The sequence below is a fragment of the Tupaia chinensis genome, unplaced genomic scaffold (assembly GCF_000334495.1).
Source record: "Tupaia chinensis unplaced genomic scaffold, TupChi_1.0 Scaffold000346_1, whole genome shotgun sequence".
NCBI lineage: Eukaryota > Metazoa > Chordata > Mammalia > Scandentia > Tupaiidae > Tupaia > Tupaia belangeri.
Window position 1 is genome coordinate 1,191,415 of NW_006159840.1, and position 25,814 is coordinate 1,217,228.

Sequence of the window (25,814 nt, forward strand, 5' to 3'; positions counted from 1 at the left end):
GAAGGGAGAGCATGGGTGTGCGTGAGAGAGAGAACAGGATCTTGTCCCGCCATGATCCCCTCCCCAGCCAGCCAGTTCCTTAGGATCCTGGGCTTGCACACATGAGCCTGGTGTGTTTGCAGGCCCACCCATCCCAGCGAGGCCTGGCAATCACAGTCAGCCCTGTGGCTTCTAGCACTGCAGTCAAGTTTGTTACCAACTGCACCACCAGGCTGAGCTGAAAAAAATCATTTCTGATCATTTCTCTGTGGGAGAGTCAGAAAGATCATCAGTTTTATATTAAAGAATATTTGCTGGTGGGCTACCATGTGGTGTGGTGGTTAGGGGCACTGGACTCCCACATGGGTGACCGTAGTTCGAGTCCTGGACCCAGTGGCTTGCTTTCTCAGTTTCCCTCTCTTTCTCTCTCTTTCGCTCTGACCCTCTCTGGTCAAAATTAATTAATTAATTGGGACAAGCAGTTGGAGTAATGACTATGTCACTGAACTCCCACATAGTCGACCATGGTTCACTCCCTGGACCGGGTGGTTTAAATTCATGCCGGGTGTGTGTGCATGTGTGCCCAAGATCTTGAGAGGAGAATGGAGGAGAAGGGATTGAAGTGTGGCCATCCCCCCCGGGGGGGGAAGGTGATTTCTTGCTTTCTATCTCTCTGTCTCTCTTGTTTTTCTGGTGAGCGCATGCACCCTATAGGAAAAACCTCTCAAAAAAAAAATTCATTCATTCATTCATTAAGTTAAATAAAATAACTTTCTTTTATTTTATTTTTAGCAAGCTCTTTTTTTTCTTTTCTTTTTTTGGAGAGGTTTTTGCTATAGGGCGCATGTGCTCGCCAGAAAGACAGAGAGAGACAGAAAGACAGAAGTGAGAAATCACCCCCCCAGGGGGGATGACCACGCCACAATCCCTTCTCCTCCATTCTCCTCTTGAGATCTTGGGCACGCACGCACACACGCCAGGTCCGGGACTCGAACTGTGGTCGACTACGTGGGAGTCCAGCAACATAGCCATTCTGCTAACTGTTGGTCCCAATAAAATAATTCTTAAAAAAATAATATTTGGTGGGCATTTTAATTTATACAATTCAAAAGCAGATGAGCACATTCACGGAGGGGACACCTCTTGCTAGGCCTCTCTGCGTCCTCTGTGAAAAGCAGGCCTGTGCCCCCTTCGAGGTGACCTGCCGGTCTGAGGTACGGCTGGTTCTCCTGTTTGGGTTTTGTGTTTGACACTGGCCACTCCTGTGCTAAAGCGAAATGTGAGTTTTCTCAGTAGTTAGTCCGTTTGCTCCTTGTGGTCTTACGCATGCACTTTTATTGTAGTTGCATTCTTCACATGTTTCATTCCAATGGGAAATATTTCAGATAATCATCACATGTTTACTTAAAATGTTTGTACCCTGGAAAACCACAGTGATGGTACAAATCCCTTTAAATTACTGTGGTTATTACTATTGTGCATATATGAACCCTTCTCACTCTTTCATCTCTCTTTTTTTTTTTTTGTTTTGTTTTGAGAGGTTTTTGCTATAGGGCATGTGCGCTCACCAGACAGACAGAGACATAGAGACAGAAAGTGAGAAATCACCCCCCAGGAGGGATGGCCATGCCGCAGTCCCTTCTCCTCCATTATCCTCTCGGGATCTTGGGCACGCATGCACACGCGCCCGGTGTGTTTTAAGCCACCAGGTCCGGGACACGAACCACAGTAGACTACGTGGGAGTCCAGCAACATAGCCATTACGCTAACTGCTGGCCCCCTACTCTTTCATCTCTGTCGATCTCCCACAACTCTGTGAGATGGGCCAGCAATCCTGCCCCGACTTTTCTGCCAGCTGTGTTAGGTGACAGGTCATTACCTGTAGAACCAAGGCAAGAAATTGAGGTTTTTTTTGAGAGATTTTTGCTATAGGGTGCATGCCCTTGCCAGAAAGACAGAGACAGACAACGAGAAATCACCCCCTTAGGAGGAATGGCCACGCCACAAAACCTTCTCCTCCATTTTCCTCTTGGGATCTTGGGCATGCAATACACATGCGCCCAGTGTGAGTTTAAGCTACTGGGTCTGGGACTTGAACCATGGTTGACCACATGGAAGTCCAGCAACATAGCCATTACACAAACTGCTGGTCCCAAGAAGTTGAGTTTTATAGATAAGTTTTACAGTTTGCTTATGTATTCTTGAGACACTCACAGTTCCTATTCTAGCCCGTTAATTGTCCCTTTCGCAGTGTAAGAAGTCGTCTCCAACTGGGTAGACATACCACTCGAAGTCTGCAAAGACAATCACAGGGGTGGGGGGCTGGGCACTTCTACAGGAGGCACTTTTCAGACCCTCAGCTCACATTCGACCTCTGTCCCGAAGCAAATCTGCCTGAGCCTGGGCCATGATGAGCATGCAGGTCCCTGTCCAAAGTGGTCCTTTCTGTGCTTTGCCAAATGACTCGTGCCTCTTTCCCATCTTACTAGGCATTGAGTTGAGGTTTTCAAACCTGCGGTGCACCTAATAATGAGACCATTTGAAATAGTGTTTTAGTATTGAGAGAGCAATTAAGAAAATAAATGACTCATGACTTAATTAAACAACTTTTCATGGGTGTGGCAGGTTCCATTTCCCTTAGAGCAAGACTGTAGGAGGACTTAAATAACATGTTGGCCAACAGAAGAGCAAACGTAACTTGATGCTAGGTCGCTGAGTGAATTTGGCCCATAGCTAAGGATGAGTTGAGTGTAATGAACTCTCTCCATTCCCGTCTATTTATGTCTCCATACAGAGATGCTTTCTTGGCCTCTAAGTTTATAAAAATGAAAAACGGGAATAGGACTGATACTGAGCCCTAACTCATTCTAGTAATAAATAAGTTTTTTCACCGAATACTTGACCTAACTGGAAAAACCCAGCTTCTCTTAACATTCTTCTGGACACAGAGATGTACATTTCCAACAAGATTTTGTAATCATTATCTTTAAAATTCGGGATATATTTTTATCCCTGGTCAAAGAGTTACTGTAATTATAACCCAAACAGAAAAAATTCTAATATTTAGAAACTTATCGTCATAGGAATCTTTAACATAGTAAATGTAAGTCTGCACACATAATTTATCTCACATGGCAAGCTATTTCCTACATAAAATATATTATGTAAGGGGAAAGTACATGGGAATGAAATGAGAGTTCAAAGAGAAAAAAGATGGTTGTAATGTTGAACTCCTTTTTCCTCGGTGCGGGGAGATGTCCATTCACCGTGGATGGTATTTATACTCTATTGGGTGCACTTAGATGAATGATGTAATGACAGAACTTTAAAAGAACAGTATTTATAATATCTGGAAATCTGCGGTTATTTAAACTGGCCAAGAAAATCTTTATATGCCAACATAAAAATATGCATGTGATATATTTTCAGAATTGATGTAAGGAGTGTGTGAAAAAAGTGAACGATCATTCGTTTATACAAGAGACCTGGCGTTTTGAGGATAAGCATGCCCGTGTGTCTTCTCTTGTTCTCACAGTTTGACCTTGTCTGTGTCAATGCGTGGATGCTGGACCTCACCCAGGCCATCCTGAACCTTGGCTTCCTGGCTGGGGCCTTCACCTTGGGCTATGCAGCAGACAGGTAAGTGCGGACAGAATAATGCTGGACAGCAGGGTGACACAGTGTACACACAGGGAGGACACGCACATGTCAGTGACCCCTGGAGGGCTAGTTTCTTTTATTGTGTCAAAGTAAATGTTTCAGGTGATCTTTTTCCCACTTTCTTTCTTGAAAAGGTATGGCAGAATAGTCATTTACTTAATATCCTGTTTCGGCGTTGGCATTACCGGCGTTGTGGTGGCTTTTGCACCAAATTTCCCTGTGTTTGTGATCTTCCGCTTCCTGCAAGGTGTGTTTGGAAAGGGGACGTGGATGACTAGCTACGTGATCGGTAAGACATTGTTGCACCTTCTTCTCTGTTGGAGAACTGGGGTTAGATGGCTGACACAGGACAAGTCAGCTGAGGGCAGCTCCCTTGCAGTTAGCTGGTACCCCTGCAAACAGCGGGCTCCAGGGCAGGCTTCTGTCTACTTTGCAAACGCAAATGCCCTCTTCCTCTGGGACCCAAATATGGACTATCAGAATCTACTTGGTGAGAACCATCTTCTAACACCCTCCGGTTTTCACATGATTTCTAACTTTGCGTTATTAGAAATTAAATTTAGGGGACCAGCAGGTGGCATGTGGTTAAGGTGCTGGACAATCCCACATGGTCGATCATGGTTCGAGTCCTGGACCTGGTGGCTTGCCTTCTCTCTCTCTCTCCAAATTAAAATTATTGTATGAATAAATAAAATTAAATAAGCAATTCTTTTTAAAAATTAAACATTTATAAAAATATTTTTAAAGCATTTTCTGTGTATTATGTTCTGTGGAACTGTTTGAGATTACTTTCCTGTAGTCTCAAATATTATCTTTAACTTTCCTCTTCCCATATGAGTGGGGAACATTTTACCAGGTGGGTGATAAGTCTTAAAAATAAGAAGCTCATTTGTGACCCATTGCTATTTTTCATAACTAGAAAGTTTAACTTTCTGGGTATCAGAAGAAGAAAAGCTTCCTTTCACTCTTTCTTATTTCCTTCCTTTTCTTTCTTTCTTTCTCTTTCTTTCTCTCTCTCTCTCTTTCTTTCGTTCCTTTTTTTCCCCCCTTTCTTCATATTATGAGAGAAAGTCCTGGCTGCTCCCCTGGGTTCTGTTTCCATCTATTTTCAGTTCCATTTTCAGCCACCTACATTAAGAGCCTTGCTGGATGTGTGGTCGAGGACCCGAGATGCCTGCTCTCAGACCCGTGCTTTAGGTCTCTGGGCTCCGAGCCCTGCCCATTCTGGTTACGCAGTCCCTAAGCAGTGACCACCATGGAGACCTTTTGCAAATCATCTTAAGGATGGGAAAGTGGAGGAGTCCGACCCAGTGAGGCCCTAGGATTTGTCTGAACCCCTCGACCTTTGAGCTCCGCTTTCGGTCAGATTAACACGTTGGCAAGGCCACTGTTGTGCCCTCCCCCCCCCCCCCCCCGACCTTGGAACAAAGCTTGGTTCAATTAGCATGTCAGCAAGGCTGTTTGCTATTTGCTCCAGAAACTGTGGCAGCCTTACTGGGAAGCGACCCCCCTCTGGCTCTCCAATATACTACTATAAAAGAATTACATAGCTCTCTTATATATCTTGAGTATACAATAAAATTTTTTAGAAAGTCCCCTGACCGCTCCCCTTTGCTCTAATCACTTACTATTAATTACATTGCTTTATCTCTATAGTCACAATAAAGGGTGGGCTAAAGTTTTTTCTAGGCAGAAGTAATCTTGACATTTGGAAGGCCCTTCAAAATACATTTTAGGTAAACTTAATCTTTTCTTTACCTAAAATAGGATTAGGCCAAAATTGGCCCAGGACACCTCCGCCCTCTCTAAGTGAAATAAATAAATATATTAGGATTCTTTAAATTAAGTTTTAAATTCCTACAAAACTGTATAAGTATCATTCTTTATTAAAATCTATAAGAACTAATATCTATTCTTGAGATTTTCTTTTTTTAGCACTATTCCCAGTAATCACAAAATGGCTGCTATGCCACATCAGCTGATAATTATCTCTGTTTACCGAAACTGCTTTCTCAAAACTGCATTTCATGGAGACTCACTTACAATTGCGAAACTACACTAGACCCACCCTTAATCTAACCCTGAATAAAATTTATGTTCCCTATTTTTAAAACTTTATGAGCTAATAATTGAAACACGTAGTCCCTCTTCTATTTATTTGTATGTAACACGTTTTTAATAAAAACGCGTGATGATTCCTAGCAGTTGTCACTCCTCAGAGAGCGATCTTTGAGGAGTGTCCGGCAAAGGACGTGCATAAAAAAGCATCAAGGCCTTTGTCTTCTGTTCACCTTCACTGCCTCCGTCAAGATAACCCACCCATGCCAAGGCTAGTCCCCGGCAGGAAAGAGAGTACAAGGAGGGGCCGATTGTCACTGGTTGGAGCAGACAGGATTACTTTGGAACGTGAGGCATTTTTATGGAGACCCAAGTTTACATGAATTTTCAAAGTTGTGATCTTAGGCCCCCTCATCCCAGGGCTACCCACATAGAGGAGACCAGGCCCATCTGCAGAGGGTGCACTGCTAGGGTGCTGTGCTCTGCAGGCCTGCAGGAGGCCCAGGTTCGGCTCTTGGTCTAGTTTACTGGCCTCATGCTGTGCTGTGGGCTTGTCATCCCAACTGTGGAGACTGAGGCAGCAGGACCAGGAGCTCACGGCCGGCCTGGGCAACATGGCAGCACTGTCTAAGGAAAGAGCCAGGTGTAGTGGCACTGTCTCGTGATAATGCAAGACATTTGCAGAGTTCAGTATTCATGATGACTCTCCCAAAGAGACGATAACATCGTTGAGTTCTGGAGTGTTCTAACGATGCTGGTACACAGAGCAGGTGTAACGTCTCTGTATTGTCTATTTTGGAGCTGATTTTGAGTTTCCCTAACCTCTTGTGTTTGTTTTCCTTCAGTGACAGAAATAGTTGGCTCAAAACAAAGGAGGATTGTGGGGATAGTGATTCAAATATTCTTCACTCTTGGAATCATAATTCTCCCTGGAATCGCCTACTTCATTCCCAATTGGCAAGGGATCCAGCTAGCCATAACGCTGCCCAACTTCCTCTTCCTCCTTTATTACTGGTAATGTGGCTTTCATTATCACAGTTATACTTATTACACAGAAATGTAGAGCCCAAGCCAGCCTGAAAATACACGCAAAACAGAGATCTAACTTTTCCAGGATGGCTATGGGCTCTGAGGGTTTTTGGGGAATTTCAGCACTTATTAAAACTATGAGAGGTCTTCAAAAGTTTATGGGAGATGTGTTTTATGAAAAAACTATGGGTGGATTTCAAAGCTGTTTGCACCGAAATAAACTCATACTTTAGTTCCAGTTTTCCACAAATGTTTTGAAGTCCTTGTAAAAGGGAATAAACTGTATCTGCCAGGGGACCAGCAGTTAGCCTAATGGCTATGTCGCTCCCATGGAGTCGACCATGGAGTCCACCACGGTTGGAAGCCCGGACCCGGTAGCTTAAAAAACTCACACCGGGTGCATGTGTGTGCGTGCCCGAGATCCCGAGAGGAGAATGGAGGAGAAGGGATTGCAGCGTGGCCATCCCCCTGGGGGGTGAGTTCTCGCTTTCTGTCTCTCTGTCTCTCTCTGTCTGTCTGGTGAGCGCACGCCCCCTATAGCAAAAACCTCTCAAAAAAAAAAATAAATAAAAACAAAAAACAAACAAACAAAACACCTGTATCTGCCAGTATTTCAATGTAGAAATTAAAGGCAATGAAATCTACCTGCATTTCTGTACATTCTATTAAGCAAATTAATATTACTTGGGAATTCTCTGAGATATAAGAAAATGTTAAGTGTCAGAAAATTAAATTATCATGAAGCCATGGTGTATTCTTTTTAGGTTGTGTTTTGTTTTTAGATTTTTCCCATAGGGTATGTGCGCTTGCTGGAGATAGAGACAGACAGAGGAAAAGTGAGAAATCACCTCCCATGGGCACGGTCACGTGTAGTCCCTGCTTCTCTATTCTTCTCTCGGGATTTTGGGCATGCACCCATACACGTCTGGCATGATTTTTCTTTTTTAAGAGATTTTCACAACAGGATACATGCACTCATCAGAGAGATAGAGAGACGGAAAGTGAGAAATCACCTCCTGGGGAGGGGGATGACCACACTGCAATCCCTTCTCCTCCATTCTCTTCTCAGGATTTTGGGCATGCACACAAACATGCCCGATCTGATTTTTAAGACTCTGTGTCCAGGACTCAAACAGCAGTTGACCATGTGGGAATACAACACCTTAACCACCATGCAACCCGCTGGCACCTGCATTTGATTCTTTTTGAGCGAATATATTTTCTTTCTTTCTTTTTCTTTTTTTTTCTTTTTTGAGAGGTTTTTGCCATAGGGCGCATGCGCTCGCCAGACAGACAGAAAGAGAGACAGACAGACAGAAAATGAGAAATCACCCCCGTAGGGGGGATGGCCACGCCGCAATCCCTTCTCCTCCATTCTCCTCTCAAGATCTTGGGCACGCACACACACGCACCCAGTGTGAGTTTAAGCCAACATGTCCGGGACTTGAACCGTGATCGACTACATGGGAGTCCAGCAACATAGCCATTACGCCAACTGCTGGTCCCTGTGAGAATATATTTTATTTATTGAATTTTTTTTAAATAATTGTCTATTTAGTTTTATTTATTTATTTTTCAATTTTGCTATATGGAATGTGTGCTCACCAGAGAGAGACAGAGAAACAGAGTGAAAGGGAAAGTGAGAAAGTAAGCTACCAGATCCAGGATTCAGACCATGGTTGGCTATGTGGGAGTCCAGCGTCTTAACCAGCTGGTTCCCGCGAATATATTTTAATCATCCCTCTAATTTAATTTTAGTGTATGGGCAAATAAGTTTACAATAAACCAGATGTTAACTTTTCTTTAAATATTTATTTGATTCTAATTTTCATATGTGTGATCAAAGTCACTTTGTCGTAGGATCGGTTGGTCTTGTAAGAGTGTTGTCACAGTGATCATTTTTATGAACGGTGATCTGATTATCAAGGTAGTATGTTCCCATCCATTATCCATTTGTGAAGATAATCTACATTTCGGAAAGCCTGTTATCAACTCTCAGAATCTCCTAAACTCGTATCTTTTTCAAGATCCATTTTGATAGAAAAAACTCGTCATAAGCTTTCAAGTTTGACAATCCCAGGCATAACTCACAAAGCCTCCTTTGCCAGGGCGGTTCCTGAGTCTCCACGCTGGCTGATTACTCGGAAGAAAGGAGAGAAAGCCTTAGAAATTCTGAGACGTATCGCTAAGTGCAATGGGAAATATCTCTCACCAAATTACTCGGAGGTAATTTAATTTACACTGGTAACAGATGTTGTTCAAGCAGGTAAACTAATTTTTTTTGCCATGTATGAGCTTTGTTTTGCTTCTTAAAATTGTATGTACATTACCAAATAATATTTGACCGAATCGTTTTTAGATTGACTTAACTAGAAAAATAATTGGTGAAAAGTCTTAAGATACATTAAAGAAATGGCTGTGAAGCTGCAATAGCATGAGTTGAGTTTGCCTTATGATTTCAGTCTGCATGTTAGTAGTTGCTCCAGGTTACCTGAGTCACTGTACTTCACTGACTCGGGAGCCGCATAGTATTTAGTGATTTCATCTTGATTGTATAAATTGTAAATCTTTTCTTGACATTCAATTTACTCTAAAGATTGTTTTAAAATTTGGTTTTGGAAATACTATTTATTCGAACCAGCATTTGAGCAGTCGTATAATATTTCAGCCTTTAGACTTTGTGCATTGGTCTTCCTTTCTTCCTTCTTTCTTTCCTCTGACAAAGGCCTTTGGGGTGCCTCTGTATCATTGTATTAAGAGAAACAAGGGATACTTAAAAGCCCTTTCTTGGGGACTGGCAGATGGTGTGGTGGTTAAAGGCATTGGACTTCCACATGGCCGACCGTGGTTCAAGTCCCAGACCTGACGGTTTGCTTTCTCATTTTCTCTTTCTCTCTCTCTTGCTCACGCTACCTCTCTCTGGTCAAAGTAAAATAAATAAATGAAGTTAAACAAAAGTATTCCTTAAAAAATATAAACTAAAAGCCCGTTCTTGGCCCTTTCGAAGACTTGATACGCAGTTGAGGATCCAACACGTGCACTGGCGGCAGCCCTGGGTAATTAGAGTAGCGTACAGTGAAACGCATGGCCGTGCTTAGCTGTAACTAAGCATATGCAGAGTAACAGTGGCTATCACAAAACATAAAGCTGAGAAGAATTTTTGGAAGATCTGATCCTGATTTAAACTTCAAAGCATGTTAGGCTGCTGGCATCGTTGTCTTCATAGCATTCGGTGAGCTTTGATGGCAATGGCAATAAGAACATTCTGATGAGAAATGATTCATTAGTTTTATCCTCCCCTCATCAGCCCCCCCCCATGGCTTGGCCAGACAGACATAGAGTTCTTCCTCCTTCCTTCTACGAAGGGACGAGCAGAAGTCTCTGTGTTGACAAGAGTTTCAGTGACCAGTCGCCACCGCTGCGAGTAGGTTAACAAGATACCTTGATTACAGGTTGTAAACGTCTAGGAGAGAGAAACCATGATCGTGTTTAACCAGACTGGTCAATCCTTGTCATTCTTTGAGCGAGCACATTCGAGCTGTGTGTCCCTTTCAGGGAAAGGCGTGCTTTCCCACGTGTTCTCATCTGGCGGCCTCACGCTGGATCGAAGGTATGAGCATAGTGTTCAGTTTTCGTAGTCAAAGGAGTGGTTTCTGCTATTCTCGTCGCATGTCCTGAAAGGATGCACACACAGTCCCTGAGGTGAGCGGATATAAGATCTAATCCAAGTTTCTGAGAGTATAGAAAAAATGCTTGGGCGATGGCTTCTGAACCAGAGTGGCAAGTTAACCTGGCTTGTCGTGTGCTATGCGTGCTGAGTATCACTGTTCTACGTGGTGAGTATCACGGGGAAACCAGGGTCTGATTCCCAGAAGCAGCTGCTGTCAGTCATTTATTTTCTCTTAACCGATATTTTTCCAGTCTAAGTGTTCTGATTACACCCATGGGCCTCTGTCTTTTTATTTCCTATTGCTGTGGTTTAGATGTTTCTTCAAAATCCACGCATCAAGATTTAGTTGTGATGGAATTAAGAGGGCCAAAAAATTAACCCAAATATGGTACTAAAGGTGGAACTGGGTTAGCCAGGTGTCATGGTGGTCAGGGTGACTGTGTCTCACATGCCTGGCTCTGCAGTTGGAGTCCTGGACCTGGCAGCTTGACAAACACACCAGGAGTGTGTGCGTGGGTGCCCAAAATCCTGAGAGGAGAATGGAGGAGAAGGGATTGTGACATGGCCATCCCCTGGTGGGAAATTTCTCACCTTTTCTCGGTCTGTCTGTCTCCAGTGAGCGCATGTATCCTATAGCAAAAAAAGAAAGAAAGAGAGAGAGAGAGAGAGAGAGAGAGAGAGAGAGAGAGGGAGGGAGGGAGGGAAGGAGAGAGAGAAAAGAAAGGTGGAGGGGCTTATATGGAGAGGAGTGAACAGAGAACATGGACACAGACATGCATTTATGGTCACTTCTGTGTTGTGGTACAGCCAGAAAATCCTCACCAGATGCACCCCCTGGACCTTGGCCCTCCAAACCCTGAGCTGAATAAGCCTCGATTTTTTATAAACCACTCACACACACAGGTATTTTCTGTTATTGGTCACAGAATGGACTAGAAATACTGGATCCTGGAAGTAAAACGTAGCACAAATAAGATCCAGGTTTCATGGGTACTTCATGAGTGGCTTAGTACGTTTCCAGTAAAGGAGATCCCGCGTATACTTGTCTCGCCTTCTGGGAAGTTAGCTACCACTATCTTTGCCTGGATGTATCAACTCACAGAGGTTGCAAAATGGCAATATTCTCATTTAGCATTATTTCTTCATCCATCACTGGACTGTTTATATAAAGGAATGAACAAATATTTGAGAGTCCACACTTTTGATGTAGTAGACTCGGGCTATTGATAGAAGTGGAGAGCAGGGCTGTTTCTCAGTGGCCTTTTCTTATCAGGAAGTGCCGTTATCTGGGATGGTTGTTAATGCTCCCAACCACTCACTTCCTCTCTGTAAGCTCACACCTCCCGCCCCACTCATTGCCACGTGGCTCACAGCAGCACCTCTCTGCAGACAATGTCCTTTCCCGCCATGTGTCAGTGTTGGCCATCTGACTTCCTTGCGTTCCCACGAACATGCAGCAGAACACCAGGTCAGAGTAGAAGCGTTAGGAGGCATCATGGGTTTCCAACAACCCTTTGGCTCTTTCCATCTGCCACGAGAGCAGCACATCCCCATCAGAGCTGCCCCTTCAGCGTGGGTCTCAGAACGAGAAGAGCTTCTACTGGGAGCAGAGCTGCAGCATTGACCTACAGCTGCCACGTGGAACATGACCAAGAGATAACTGTTTCCTCGTAAACTACAGAATGTTCGATGAGTCTCGGTATGCTACTGAGATTTCAGGGTGTCTGCTCTTGCTGCCAAAGCTGACTAATGTGGTTGATCAAGAGAATACTGGTTTAATTGCCAGAGTAGGATCCAAGACCTTTTTGGTTTGCCCAGAAGGCACCTGATTGTAGAAGATTAGAATTCTGTTAGGAAATATTTACATCCTCCTCCTCCTCATTTCCCTGGGATGAAAACACTTCTCTCTATTGGGCATGGCAGTGTGAGTCACTTTGGCCTCAAGGTAGGTGGAGTGTACTTCCTGTCATTTGATGTTGGGCTTGGCCACATGGCTTGCTTTAGCCAATGGTAAAAGCTACTACTCACTACTTACCCCTTCTATACGGTCTTTAGATGTGGTAGAGGCTAGAAATGCACTCATGTGGCTGAACTTCTCTGACTTCAGCCATGGCCATGAGATAGATGTTCCCAGGCTCACCTGCTGGCCCCAGGGAGCCTTAGAGATGGTAGGAGAGCAGCTCCATCCAGCAAGCAAACCTGTCAGCAGCCTCCCGCCAGCCCACGAACATGTGAGCTAAATGAATGTTTTGTCTACCTTTATTCTAAAACCCCTACTCCTCCTTTCGCCGTCCACTCCTCTCACCCCTTGTGTTTGTATGGGCTACGCTCATACGAAGCATGTGGGAGGCCACAGCCCTTGTTGACAAAGCCTCTGTTACTACAGGGTTGGATAGGTCCATATTTGCTAGAGACATTTGTATGCTATGCAATAAATCCATAATATTTGGGTATTTTCCTTATTTTTTTCCATTTTAAAAGTTTATTTACTTATTTTTTAAATGTTTGCATTTTATCACTGTACACCTTTAGAGCATACAAAATTGATTTTCCCAACATGAATACAATGCATACCAAGAACAGTCAAGTCAAAGATATTACCATGGACATTATCGTCCACAGAAAGCTTTTCATTTTCATGTCTATTAAATGTTTCTCTTTCCCCCACCAATCCCCTGCTTCCGACCCCTCACTACTCACCCCCTTCTGTACTGTCTTTAGCATCCACAATTGCCCTCTCTGCCATTATACCCTCTAATCTTTCCGCTTCTGCCCCAGAGTGCAAACATTCAGTATATATTAAGGGGAGCATGTAATGTCTGTCCTTGGTCTGGCTTGCTTCACTTAACAATAAATCTCCTGTATTCATCCACTTTGTATCAAATGTCAGGGTCTCATTTTTTGTTTTATGGCTGAGTAGTATTCCATAATGTATAAGTGTCACACTTTTTCAATCCATTTATCTCTTCTTGGACATTTGGTTTCATGTCTTTGTGAATAATGCTGCAATAAACGTGGATATGTAAGTGTTTTTCTTTTCTTAAAGAATACTTTTATTTAACTTTATTTATTTATTTTAATTTGACCAGAGAGATAGAGTGAGAGAGAGAAGAGGGAAAGTGAGAAAGCGAGCCACCAGGTCTGGGACTCGAACCACAGCTGGCCACGTGAAGTCCAGAGCCCTTAACCACCATGCCACCTGCCAACCCCTGTGCAAGTGTTTTTCTGACTGAGTAATTTCCTACCCTTTTGATAGATCCCCAGGAGAGGAATTGCAGGGTCATATGGTAGTTCTAATTGTAGGTTTTTGAGGAAACTCCATATTGATCTCCACAGTGGTTATGCTAATTTACATTGTTCTCTGCAGTGGTTATGCTAATTTACATTGTTCTCTGCAGTGGTTATGCTAATTTACATTCCCATCAACAGTGTAGAAGGATTCCCTTTTCATTGCACCCTTGTCAGCACTTATCATTATTATTATTATTATTTTTTTTGGTCACGCCGCAATCCCTTCTCCTCCATTCTCCTCTCGGGATCTTGGGCACGCACGCACACGCGCCCGGCATGAGTTTTAAGCCACCGGGTCCGGGACGTGAACGGCGGTCGACTACGTGGGAGTCCAGCAACATAGCCATTACGCTAACTGCTGGTCCCTCATTGTGGTTTTGATTTCCATTTTTCTTAGGCGAAGCGATGCCGAGCATTTTTCACATGCTTTTTGGTGATTCTTATGTTTTCCTTGAGAGTTGTCTGTTCCACTCATTTGCCCGTCTTTTAATTGGATTGATTTGCGTGTGGGGGGTGGTAAACTGCTTGAGTTTCCTGTACTGTCTGTTATAGGTCCCTTATCTGAGGCATAGTTTGCAAATGTGTCTTCCCACTCTGAGGGTTGTCTCTTCACTCTTATTGTTGTTTTTCTTTTGCTGTGCAGAAACCTTTTAGTCTGATTTGGTCCCACTTGTCTATTTTGGGGATTATTGCCTGTGTTGTGGGGGTCTCATTTAGAAAGTCTTTGCCAACTCCAATGTCTCCAAGAGTTTCCCCTGTGTTTTCTGTCAGCAGTTTCATAGTTTGAGGTTTTCTGTTCAGCTCTTTGAACCATTTTTAGTTAATTCTTGTAAATGGTGAGACATAAGAGTCCAGTTTTATTTTTTGCAGGTGGATATCCTGCAATGTTTTTTTCAGAACCATTTACTGAAGAGATTTTCTTATCCCCATTGGATTGCCTTGTGGCCTTTGTCAAAATCAGTTCGTTGTATGTTTTGGGGTTTGTTTCTGGATTCTCTGTCTGTTCCATTGGTCTACAGGCCTGTTTCTGTGCCAGTGCCATGCTGTTTTGATTATTACAGCTTTGTAAAATATATCTTGAAGTCAGGAAGCAAGATGCTCCCTACTTTCTTCTTTTTGCACAGTATCAATTTGGCAATGCAGGCCTTTTGTGATTCTAGACCATATTTATTGTTGTTTTTTCTATTTCTATGAAGAATATATCTGGTAATTTGATCAGAATTGCATTAAATTTGTAAGCAAAAGTGAAAAAAAAATCTCATGTTCCTGGGTTGGAAGAATTAATATAATCAAAATGTCAATTCTACCTAAATATTTTTCCTTATTTTTATAAGCCCATGTAGTTTATTCTTCATAGCTGATCAGCAGCTTATTAAAATTTAATACCAAATGTTACATCAGTACATCCTCATATGTAAACATGCTCACAGGTGGCTTCCACGGTGGCGTGTTTAGGTGACATCAAGAACAGACATTTCAGCTTTCTTATCCCACAGGGATTCCTTTGTGTCTATCATCAACATAAATGATCCCACTCTGATATATTTTCAAAGTAGAAAAATTAAAACTCAGTTTTTAGATACTTCAGTTGCTGGAGAGACTTTTAGCTCTTACTAGCTACCATCTTTTTTTATGCTGAATAAACTGTCACATGAGTACTAATATTGCTAACAGAAGGGACTTTCCAGCCGTGGGAGTATCTGTTCTGACATGTTCTTTCCTAGGGGAATTTCTTTTTTTTTTTTTTTTTTTTTTTTTTTTTTTGAGAGGTTTTGGCTATAGGGTGTGTGCGCTCGCCAGAAAGAGACAGAGTGACAGAAAGCAAGAAATCACCCCCAGGGGGGATGGCCATGCCACAATCTCTTCTCTTCCATTCTCCTCTTGGGGTCTTGAGCACGCACACACACCCGGTGTGAGTTTAAGCCACCAGGTCTAGGACTCAAACCGTGGTCGACTACATGGGATTCCAGCGAAGTAGCCATCACACCAACTGCTGGTCCCATCCTAGGGGGATTTCTACAAACCTAATTTTTGCTCTTCCAAAGGAGGGTGTGATTCTGATGTCCGTAAAGCCCACTGGGCTATGTGGTCTCTCAGTCCAGTTATTATTCTGTCTTCGCTTACTGTTGTGTTTGTAAACTTGGGATTCAAAAGTCCTCTGCGTGGGATTCATTCCAAAAGATCCAGAGAACATAATTTGGATCCACAGAGTGCCTAAGGGCTCTCCAGGCCAGTCCTGTGTCAAAATGTGACAGGCGTGAGTCTTGAAGATAGTAAAGAATAATGGAGAGAATTTCTGGAAGCCCTTCCAGTACTTTTCCTTAATAGAGCAAAATCTTCATTCTTGCATGTCGTAGAGTGATTGGTGCCAGTTCTACTCACAAAACCCTCATCCCTAAAATGACTCAGAAAAATGATAACCGTAGCATGCATGCCATCATGCTCCCCAGAAAGCAGAGAGACAAAGAGACAGAAAGTGAGAAATCACCCCCAGGGGCGATGACCAAGCCACAGTCCCTTCGCCTCCATTGTCCTCTCAGGATTTGGGGCACACGTGCACACACACACACACATACCTAGTGTGAGTTTAAGCTGCTGGGCCTGGGACTTGAACCACAGTCGACTACTTAACCATTACACCATCTGCTGGTCCCAATTTAGGATATTCTTAAATGAATTTAAAAAAAAAAAGAAAGAAAAAGTCAGGACATAGGCTGTACCCAACACAAAATAGACCCGTGTAGCCAAGAATTAACTGAATAATACTTTGTATTTGGGAAGTTAGGGGTGAGTTCTATAAATGCGCATTATTTAAATGGATTTCTTTAGTTTCCATGCCTTGAACTTCTTAAATATTAGACTGTATCGTATAAAATGACAAAACTGCTTATGCTACAATGAAACAGCTATAAAAACTACCAATAGACTATAATGCCCTGAATTTCTTTCCTCAGCTTGATGATAAGTAAGAATTTCTTTTCGCTGAAGGGTGTACAGGCTCAGAACGTCCCCTGGGTTCTCGTTTAACCTGCACAGATGTCGAGGATGCTATGTAACTTCAGTGAGTTAGCACTCCCCACAACGTACGCCTTACAGAGCGCGGGCGCAGTCTGGGAGCGGCCTGCAGGCCTGCGCTGGGCAAGGGAGGAGGATGGGCGGGGCCGTCTTTCCCACTCACGCTCATCTTCCAGGTTCCTTCTTGACATGCCTCTGTCAAAATCTCAACTATTTCTGTTTTATCAAGCTAAAACTTGAAAAATATTCATCAGGGGCTGTCAGGTGACGTGGTAGTTGAGGAGGCTGGACTCCCACATGGCCAAGTTCGAGTCCTGGACCTCGCAGCTTGCTTCTTGCTCTCCTCCTTCTTTTTCTTTCTCTCTCTCTCTCTCCCCCTCCCCCTCTGCCTGATCAAATTAAATTAAATAAATAATAAATAAATAAAGTTCAATAAGATAATTATGAAAAAAAATTCGTCAGAACGGCTAGAAGCCCTCCGCATCATTAGTACGTGAACTCCACACGTTCCATCCCGCCCGCCATCCTGGTGCGTGGTGACCCATTCCCCAGCGGCATGTGGAGAGGGCAGCTGATGGCCTCAGGTGGTGCCAGGTAGGGAGGACACCTGTCCCCATTTGTCCAGGACTCAGGAATTTCTGAAACGTGGGAGTTTCAGAGCTCCGGAATGTCCCAGGCAAACTGAGTTGAATTGGTGAAGCCTTCACTAGGTGGTTGCCTTCGCAGCTGTGCCCAGAGAAAGTGACCAAAGGTCTGCCCCTGCAAACTCCACGTGCGCCTCCCTGTCCCTCCCCAGGCATCCTGACACCAAAGAGAAGACACTGGGCTTCCTGGCTGACCAGAGGGTGGGCCTAGAATCATCGTGACTTCGTCTTAGATAAGCTGCAGAGCCACACCCCCAGCGAGCTTCCTTCCTCAGTGCCTGGTCTCTGCCCCAGTTTAGTCTGGTCCTGACTCCTCACCTGCCTGACTGGAGCCGCCCTTGCAGTAGCTGTGGGATCTGGGGGTCCACGGGCTTCCCCATTTTTGCTTCTCAAAGGCTGACCCTCTTCTCTTTAGGAGGGACGTCCTCCCATTCCGACCCTGCACACTTCTGCTGTGTGAGAAACATTGGCCCCTTTTGGGCAGAGCCCAAGCCCTGGGGGTATGACCAACACGATTCAAATATAAAATGAAAGAAATAAGTCACACAGGCTTAATTTATCCCGTTAATATTGGTCACTCTCTTTTGTGGGAATCGTGAAAGCACCCAATTCAGTTGTTTCGAGTCCAGGCCTCTTCCTGGTAGAACAGAGGAGAGTGCGCTGTGTCTCTTCTGTCCTGGGCACTTGCTGGGGAACGGCCCTCTCCTACCTCCTGTGAAATCTCTAGCTCCGTCTGGGGGTCGGGGGGGCTGCTCAGCTTTCTCGAGTGTTTTCTCCCTTGCCACTTGGCCCATTCTTGTGTTTTTGGCAAAACCGGTTTCTGCAGTCCAAATGACTGTGCTTCCCTACTGCGAATAAATGGGAAAATCCTCCTCTCTGTGGACGCTTTCTTAATGGAGCGGGGATGAGCCAGCTTCCAGAACCCTGCGTGGGCAGCATCCCTGGCCAGACTGCTAGCTTTATTGTAATCCGGAGATGCCGTTACCATGACGGCCCCGCTTGCTCGTCTTTGACCCACCAGAATTGCCTTTCTTCATGAACTAATCCTAAGAAAAAGATTCGCAGCCTGGGGAGCAGGTGAAACTCATTTAAATTCCCCAGGGCGTGGATGTTGGTGTACATAGATGTGCTCGTTGGATGCAGATAAAACAGTAGGAAATTCTGCTAAATCGTAAGAGAGAAAACACATTGAAACCCAGTCTCTCAAGGTCGCTCCCAGAAGGCAGTTAACAAAGTGTCAGGTGCTGGATTTTCACGCGGTGCATCCTCCCCTTCCTGGAAAGAACTAGAATGGAGATGATCAGACAGCTGTGGAGAAGGAACATCTGGGCTGTGCTGGCACAGAACGCGTTTCCCACGGGCCGATGCCGGGATCCGGTCCTCATGCCAGCAGGACTCTGTGCTCTGGAGACGGCTAGGACAGATCAGTGCTGTGGAACAGGCCCCATGGGCCTGCATGGTTTTCTTTTTCCTTTACATTTCGGAGGGAAGGAAATACAGTTTAAGATACAGCAAGGGAAACTGATTGGGACAAGCTTCCATTCTCCAAATGGGAAATGCATCTTTTGTAAGGTGCCTGTTAAGGAAGCCTTAAGGAGTGAACTGTCTTTTCCAAGGAGAGGAACTTGGAGAATGTTAAAGAAATGGCCACAAGTAAGGTCACTTTTCCTGCCAGAAGACTCTTTCATGTAATAGCAGCACTTCGTCACCTTCCCAGGTGACAGTACAGAGAGTGACAGAGAGGGAGCCCGCTGAGCAGACTGCAGCATTGCTGATGACATGCTCCAGCCTCCCTGCGGCTGGAACCTCAGCCCTACACCACCCGTCTACTCCTGGAATACATACCCTTAGGGACTGCAGAGTTGTTCCCAAGGCCAGCAGACCACTGGCAGTCAAGCCTTGTGTCCATGATGAATTAATTACATCTTGGCTAAATGCATACTTTTTAAAAGATGAAAGTAAATGTAATTATAATGAATAATTACTAATGAGTTGAAAGACATTATTGAATTGGGGCCAGCAGGTGGCATGGTGGCTAAGGGCACTGGACTTTCACATGGCCAACCATAGTTTGAGTCCCGGACCTGGCAGCTTGCTTTGTCATTTTCTTTCTCTCTCTGGTCAAATTAAAATTAATTAATTAATTTAAAATTTTAAAAAAGAAAGATCTTATTGGAACAAGTAAATTTGGGTCATTATGTGATATCAATGAACAATAAAAACTGAATCACAGGGGGCCAGCAATTAGTGTAATGGCTATATCGCTGGACTCCCATGTAGTCAACTGTGGTTCAAGATTTGGATCCAGTGGCTCATGCCGGGAGCGTGTGCGTGCGTGTCCAAGATCCCGAGAGGAGAACGGAGGAGAAGGGATTGTGGCGTGGCCATCCCCCCTGGGGGGTGACTTCTCGCTTTCTGTCTCTATGTCTCTCTGTCTTTCTGTGAGCACACGTGCCCTATAGCAAAAACCTCTCAAAAAAAAAAAAAAAAAAACTGAACCACAGAATGCTTTATTCTGTCAACACATGTTTAGAAACATCTTTTTATTTATTGATTGATAAAGAGTAGGTACACTCACCAGAGGAAGAGAGAAAGGAAAAAGGGGAAAGCATCCCCCAATGGGACATGATCAGGCTGCACTCCCTTCTCCACTTCTCCACCTTGTTAGGATTTGGGGCATGCACACGCACACACCCAGCCTGTGTTTCAGGCCACCAGGGCTAGGACTTGAATGTGGTCAGCCATGCAGGATCCCGCTCCTTAACCAGGAGCCCACATGGCTGGCCTTAGAGAAAACCCCGACTGTGACTGATACAGTGTTGCCCTGGAAGCAGAAGTTTATGATACACAGTTTGCAGTCCTTTACCTTCTTGTGTGTATCCACTTCTCCAGCAAGTTGTTTCCGAGCACCGGATTCAACACTTCTGCTGTTTAAACAACCTAGGGTGACGCTGACTCTCAGAGTGCCTCTCCAGGGACACCGAGGACACTTCTAGTTTCCCCAGTTCTCTTTGCTGCTCGCTCTTTTTCTCCTTTGGAGCTGTTAGTTCCCCTTCTTAACAATAGTCTTCAACTAGTCACTGTATTTAGTTTTATCTACAGACTTGTTTAATGGCAAATATAAATTTTTCCTCTCAGTTTGAGTTGAAAGACAGATAGAATCTCAGGACCAGCAGATGGCATAATGGTTATATTCTGGACTCCCACATAGGGGACCGCGGTTAGAGTCCCAGACCCAGTGGCTTGGAACTCACACAGGGTGTATGTGTGTGCATGTCCAAAATCCTGAGAGGAGAATGGAGGAGAAGGGATTGCGGTGTGGACAGCCCCTCTGGGGACTGATTTCTTGTTTTCTGTCTCTCTATCTCTGTCTCTCTGATGAGCACATGTGCCCTATGGCAAAAATCTCTCTCACGTGCAGTGTTCGGACCTTTTCAGTGTGTTTTGAGTCTGTTTTAGGTATCACTAGAAAGCATTTGAATTGAAGTCTAAATCTATCCAGCCGTGATCATGGAAGCTAAGGTGCGTGTCTGTGGGAGTACAGTCATTGAAGCCGCCGCTCCAGGTCGGGGTAAGCAGTGAGCACGATACAGCACAGGTGCACATGAGCGTGCTCTAGAGATCGGCCATGTGACTACAACACGCCCTACCATCGACGGTGTTCAGAACTGGAATGCCAGGGTTGGCCTGTGCCATCTGCTCCCGGTGGCTTATACATAAAAGTGTTGCTTCCCATGGGACCAGCAGTTGATGTAATGGCTATGTCGCTGGATTCCTATGTAGTTGACTGCGGTTCGAGTCCCAGACCCGGTGGCTTAAACTCAACTCATGCTGGGTGCATGTGCGTGCATGCCCAAGATCCCGAGGAGAGAATGGAGGAGAGGGGATTGCAGTGTGGCCATCCCCCCTGGGAGTTGGTTTCTCGCCTTTTGTCTCTCTCTGTCTTTCTGGTGAGCGCACACGCCCTATAGCAAAAACCTCTCTTAAAAAAAGAAAAAGTCACTTCCCTCTCTAAAGAGCATTCTGCCTTAAACGACAAAGCACACAGAAAGCAATAAGTCACTGTTTGCAGAAAACATTCTGTAAGTCAAGAACCAAGAAGGCTTCTAAGACTCATCGTAGGACTGTGGCGTTTACTGATGTTTCACAGACTACCCTTTAAACTTGTCAGTGGTACCTGAGTTTCTTGGGAATTTTCTCAGCATTTCCAAATGAAATGAAGGGCCTTCTGAGCTACATACAGAACGTGTAATTCGGATATCTGGCAAATCTAGAACCTGATAATGGAGAAAATTGTGAGCTGACCTCTAAGTTATTCCGTGTGAGGTTAGGGTTCTTGTTTTCTGTGGGTGCAGAATTGAGTTCCTTGTGCCCGTCTGAGCATGGCTCAGTCATCTGTGGGCTGCACAGGGCCCCTCTCGTGTTTCCTTGGTTTGATTTTCCCCTCCCCTTTCCCCTTCCTTCACTATGGGCTTCCTCTCGCTGGTCGCTGCCCCACTCTGTCTGACCGATGCCTGGATACTTCCGTGTGCTGATGAACAGAGCACGTGTGTGTGTGGGGGGGGGGTAGGGGACATACCTGGCACTGTGCTGCGTGGGTCTTGTGTACTTGCTTACTCTAACTCCTGCTGTGCGTTTTCAACGCCTGCCTGTCTCACATGAGTAACTTACCTGCACTGGCTGCGTGGTTGTCTTTGGTACCGTCTGCTGTGCTCCACGTCTCCTGAGATAGAGAGCGTCACCTGAGTTGCCTCCAATAATTGTCATCAATTTGTTCCTGTCCCCTTTGGACCTGTGTGAGGGTCTCATGGAGCAGGAGGCCTAGAAGTGGGGCTCCTAGGTCTCAGGGTGCATGCCAGCTTAGTACCCAAACAATGCCAGGGGGCTTTCTGCCTGCACCTGCTGGAGGGGTCCACACCCAGGCCCACACGGCCGGGTTGTGTGCTTCCTGTCACACATGCCTTGCTCCCAGTGAGGTCCGGTGGAGCTCGGCCTGCACCAATTGGCTGTTGGGTTTCCTCTGTGAATGGCCTCTCCACATCTCTGCCTGCTCATATTGGATTTCCTGGTATTTTATCCCCCTCGAAAGAATAAGAGGCACCTCCAATGGGGTTTTGCTTTTGTTTTTTGCCGTTCTTTTTTTTTTTTTTTTCCATAGCACATGTGTGCTCACTGGACAGAAAGACAGAGCCAGTGAGGGAAAGTGAGAAATCACCCCCTGGGGGGATGGCCATGCTACAATCCCTTCTGGGTTCTCCTCCCAGAAGCTTGGGCACACACACACACATGTACTTGGCGTGAGTTTCAAGCCACTGGGTCTGGGGCTCGAACTGCAATTGGCCAAGTGGGAGTCCAGTGACGTAACCACCACACCATCTGCTGGCCCCGCTCCAGTGGGGGTTAATGCTGAGATCCATCGCAGCCTCAGTCGGGCGGGATCATAGGCAGGTGCATGCCCAGCGTGTACAGGAAGACCTCAGGGTGTGAACCAGGACCTTGCTGCGCTCCGCCAGCACTGCGAGTGCTGCTTGCCCTGCACCGTCATGGCTGGCTCCGCTGCTGAAGCAAGCTCTTAGCCGACTCGGAGTCCTCTGTGGAAGTCCTGCCAGAGCTCGTTCTCTCTGTGCCGGTGTTATGCTTTTATGATTTATTTCTGCAATAAACTGATTAGTGCCTATTCATTAAAACGGCAGTAATAATAGACCTCATTGCTTTACTTTTTTTCTTTAGTTTATCTATTTCTTTCAGGAGAAATAGAAAGAAATAGAGAGGGAGGTAAGCACCCTAGCCAAGATCTGGGCCTACCCCCTCCTGCCTTTCCACCACTTGGTCAGCCTTCCCAGCCGGCCGGGAGGGTGGTGTGAGCCCTGGCACGCACAGGTCGACAGAGCCCACACCACGAGCTGCCGTGAGGGTCCCGTGTGGGGGCCGTAGGGGTCTTGAGAAGCAGGTCGCCTGCACCACGCGAGCCTTGCTGTAGGAGTTTTAGTGGCATGATTTTATGACAAGGACTTCTTCATGATGAGAAAATAAAATCATAAAAATTCCATGTTTTCAAAATTGAAATTGAACAGGCTTCGTTAAATTACTTCCAAGAGAAGCTTAGTATTTAGCATAATAAATTTCTATCAGGAAGAAGGTGTAGGACGGAGTTGTTCTGAAGGTTTTATTCCTCCTAAACTTGAGAAAGCCGCAGTCTTCCCCTCGCAGGCCAGGCCAGGCCGTGTGGTTACTGAGCACCACCGACATCCCTGGCCGAGAGCAGCAAAGGTGTGATTCTTGTCCATGCATGGGGCACAGGGCTTCCCCCGGCCCCAGAGCCCCCTGGGCACAGCAGCTCCACCCCAACCACTGCAGAAAAGCAGAAATCGAAGGGTCTTATTTCAGTATCTAAATGTTCACAACTCGTTGGCTGATTGGGGTAGGTGGCCCCACCCAGCCACGGGGGACAGAGGAGAATAACCCTCTCATACCACATAACAGGGCAGGGAGGGGTAGGGAACCAAAAATATTTGGCCAACACGGCTAATGATTACCATAGATCTTTCATAACAGAGAAAAAACTATTGGGAATACAAAACTCAGTTTGAGAAACATTGATTTATTACAGATATATGCCTTGAGGTTCATATTTTCTTTTCTTTTTTTAAAGAAGTATTTTTATGTAACTTTATTTATTTTAATTTGACTAGAAAGGGACAGAGTGAGGGAAAGAAAGAGAAAGAAGGCAAGAAAGCAAGCTGCCAGGTCCAGGACCCGAACCAGGGTCAGCCATGTGGGAATTCAGCACCCTTAGCCACTACGCCACCTGCTGGCCCCTGTATTTTATTTTCTAATTTGCCAGAGAGCAAGTGCACTCACTGGAGTGACAGAGAAAGAGAGAGGGCGAGGGAGCAAACACCCTTCAACGGGGCATGGTCATGCCGCAGCCCTTTTCTGTCCTGTTGGGATTCGGGGCACACATATGCCTCTGGCGTGTTTTTCAAGCCACCAGGACAGAGTTTCAAGTAGCAGTCAGCCACGTGGGATCCAGCTTCCTTAACCACCGGCACATGGGGCCAGCCCCAGTTCATATTATTACTGCAAAAAAGTTTTGCCTTTATAGCTGCTTAAAATGTTTAAGTTTTGGTCAAAGTGTAAACACGACTTTAGAAGTCCCTGTTGAAAAGTGTGTTCGAGGACTCATTTCCCTGCCAGAGAAACTGCAGCTTCCTGGCACACTGCAGGCAGAAGGGGGACAGTGCCCGGGAGTGGGAACCTCGCCAGAGCACCTGGAACAGAGGAGCTGGAAAAGCAGCCACAGACAAGCAGCGCGTAGGAGCCAGCCCCCACCCCAACCCCCACCCCGAGACAAAACAGCCTGAGTGAGCGGGGTCAGGAGAAATACCAGCAATGGGGACCACCAGGGCAATGCAAGGGCCTCTGCAGGCTTGCTGAGAAGCTAAGAGCTGGATGAAAATGAGAGCAGGGACTCAGTTCCCCAAGAAGGCTGCCAGGAACACAGCGCAGCAGCCCCCACCCACTGGCTCTCTGAGAATGCCTGGACCTGCCGCCTCACCACTGTCCTGAGCATTTTGTGTGGCCAGGGCCTGACATCACCCTGCTGTCCTTGACCTGCGCAGAAAGTGCTGCCAACCCAGAATAGGGGCAGGAGTGCCCTGCGTGCCCAGGCCCAGGCTGGAAGCCCCTGCCAGGAACCTAGCTGGCCGAGGTCTCAGCTACAAGGGAATCCACCCACCCCTGACAGTCCGGGCGACTTCCTCAACCAGGGAGGAGACCGGCCTCTGAGAGTCGGATCCCATTTGTTACCACTTTAAAGAGCATGCTCGGGGGGTCAGCAGATGGTGTGGAGGTTAAGCTGGCTGGATCCCACATGGTCAACCATGCGGTGCAAGTCCTGGACCCGATAGCTTGAAAATCCCACTGGGCACGAGTGCGTGTATGCCCAAAATTTCAAGAGGATCCCTTCTTTTTCATGGCTACTGGATAAGCCTCTTTCCACCCAGAAGCCAGTACAGCTCCGCACTCCCACCCAGCTGGGCTGACCCTGTAGTACACTAGGAAGTGGGCTAAGAGGACATGGTAAGGGGCTGGCAGATGGCATGGTGGTTAAGGGTGCTGGACTCCCACGTGGCTGACGACAGTTTGAGTCCCAGACCTGGCGGTTTACTTTCTCGCTTTCTTTCTCTCTCTCACTTGCTCGCTCTGTCCCTCTCTGGTCAAATATAAATAAATAAGGTTAAATAAAATCATTATTCTTAAAAAAGGACATGGTAAGCTGCCGGGAGCCGTACCCCCAGCCGGGGTGGGTGCACAGGGAGGCGACGCGGGTGAACAGGAATTAGACTAAGACCTCATGCCCTTAGCATGTTCTTAGCCGGCTACAGCCAGAGTAAACTCTAGACTGCAGCCCTGATGGCCAGAAGTCATGCGTATTTATTATAGAAGGAGTTTTACAGCAGTGGGAT

General features: G+C 45.7%; 1 protein-coding gene across 1 annotated transcript in view; it reads left to right on the forward strand.

The window, feature by feature from the left end:
- SLC22A3 (solute carrier family 22 member 3) overlaps positions 1 to 25,814 on the forward strand; it is a 99,462-nt gene that overhangs the window by 43,772 nt on the left and 29,876 nt on the right. Inside the window, exons 2-5 of the mRNA XM_006152248.3 lie at positions 3,515 to 3,618; positions 3,774 to 3,928; positions 6,543 to 6,711; positions 8,835 to 8,952. Coding sequence (XP_006152310.1) covers positions 3,542 to 3,618; positions 3,774 to 3,928; positions 6,543 to 6,711; positions 8,835 to 8,952 — 519 coding nt within the window. The 5' untranslated portion in view covers positions 3,515 to 3,541. The remainder of the gene's footprint in view (positions 1 to 3,514; positions 3,619 to 3,773; positions 3,929 to 6,542; positions 6,712 to 8,834; positions 8,953 to 25,814) is intronic.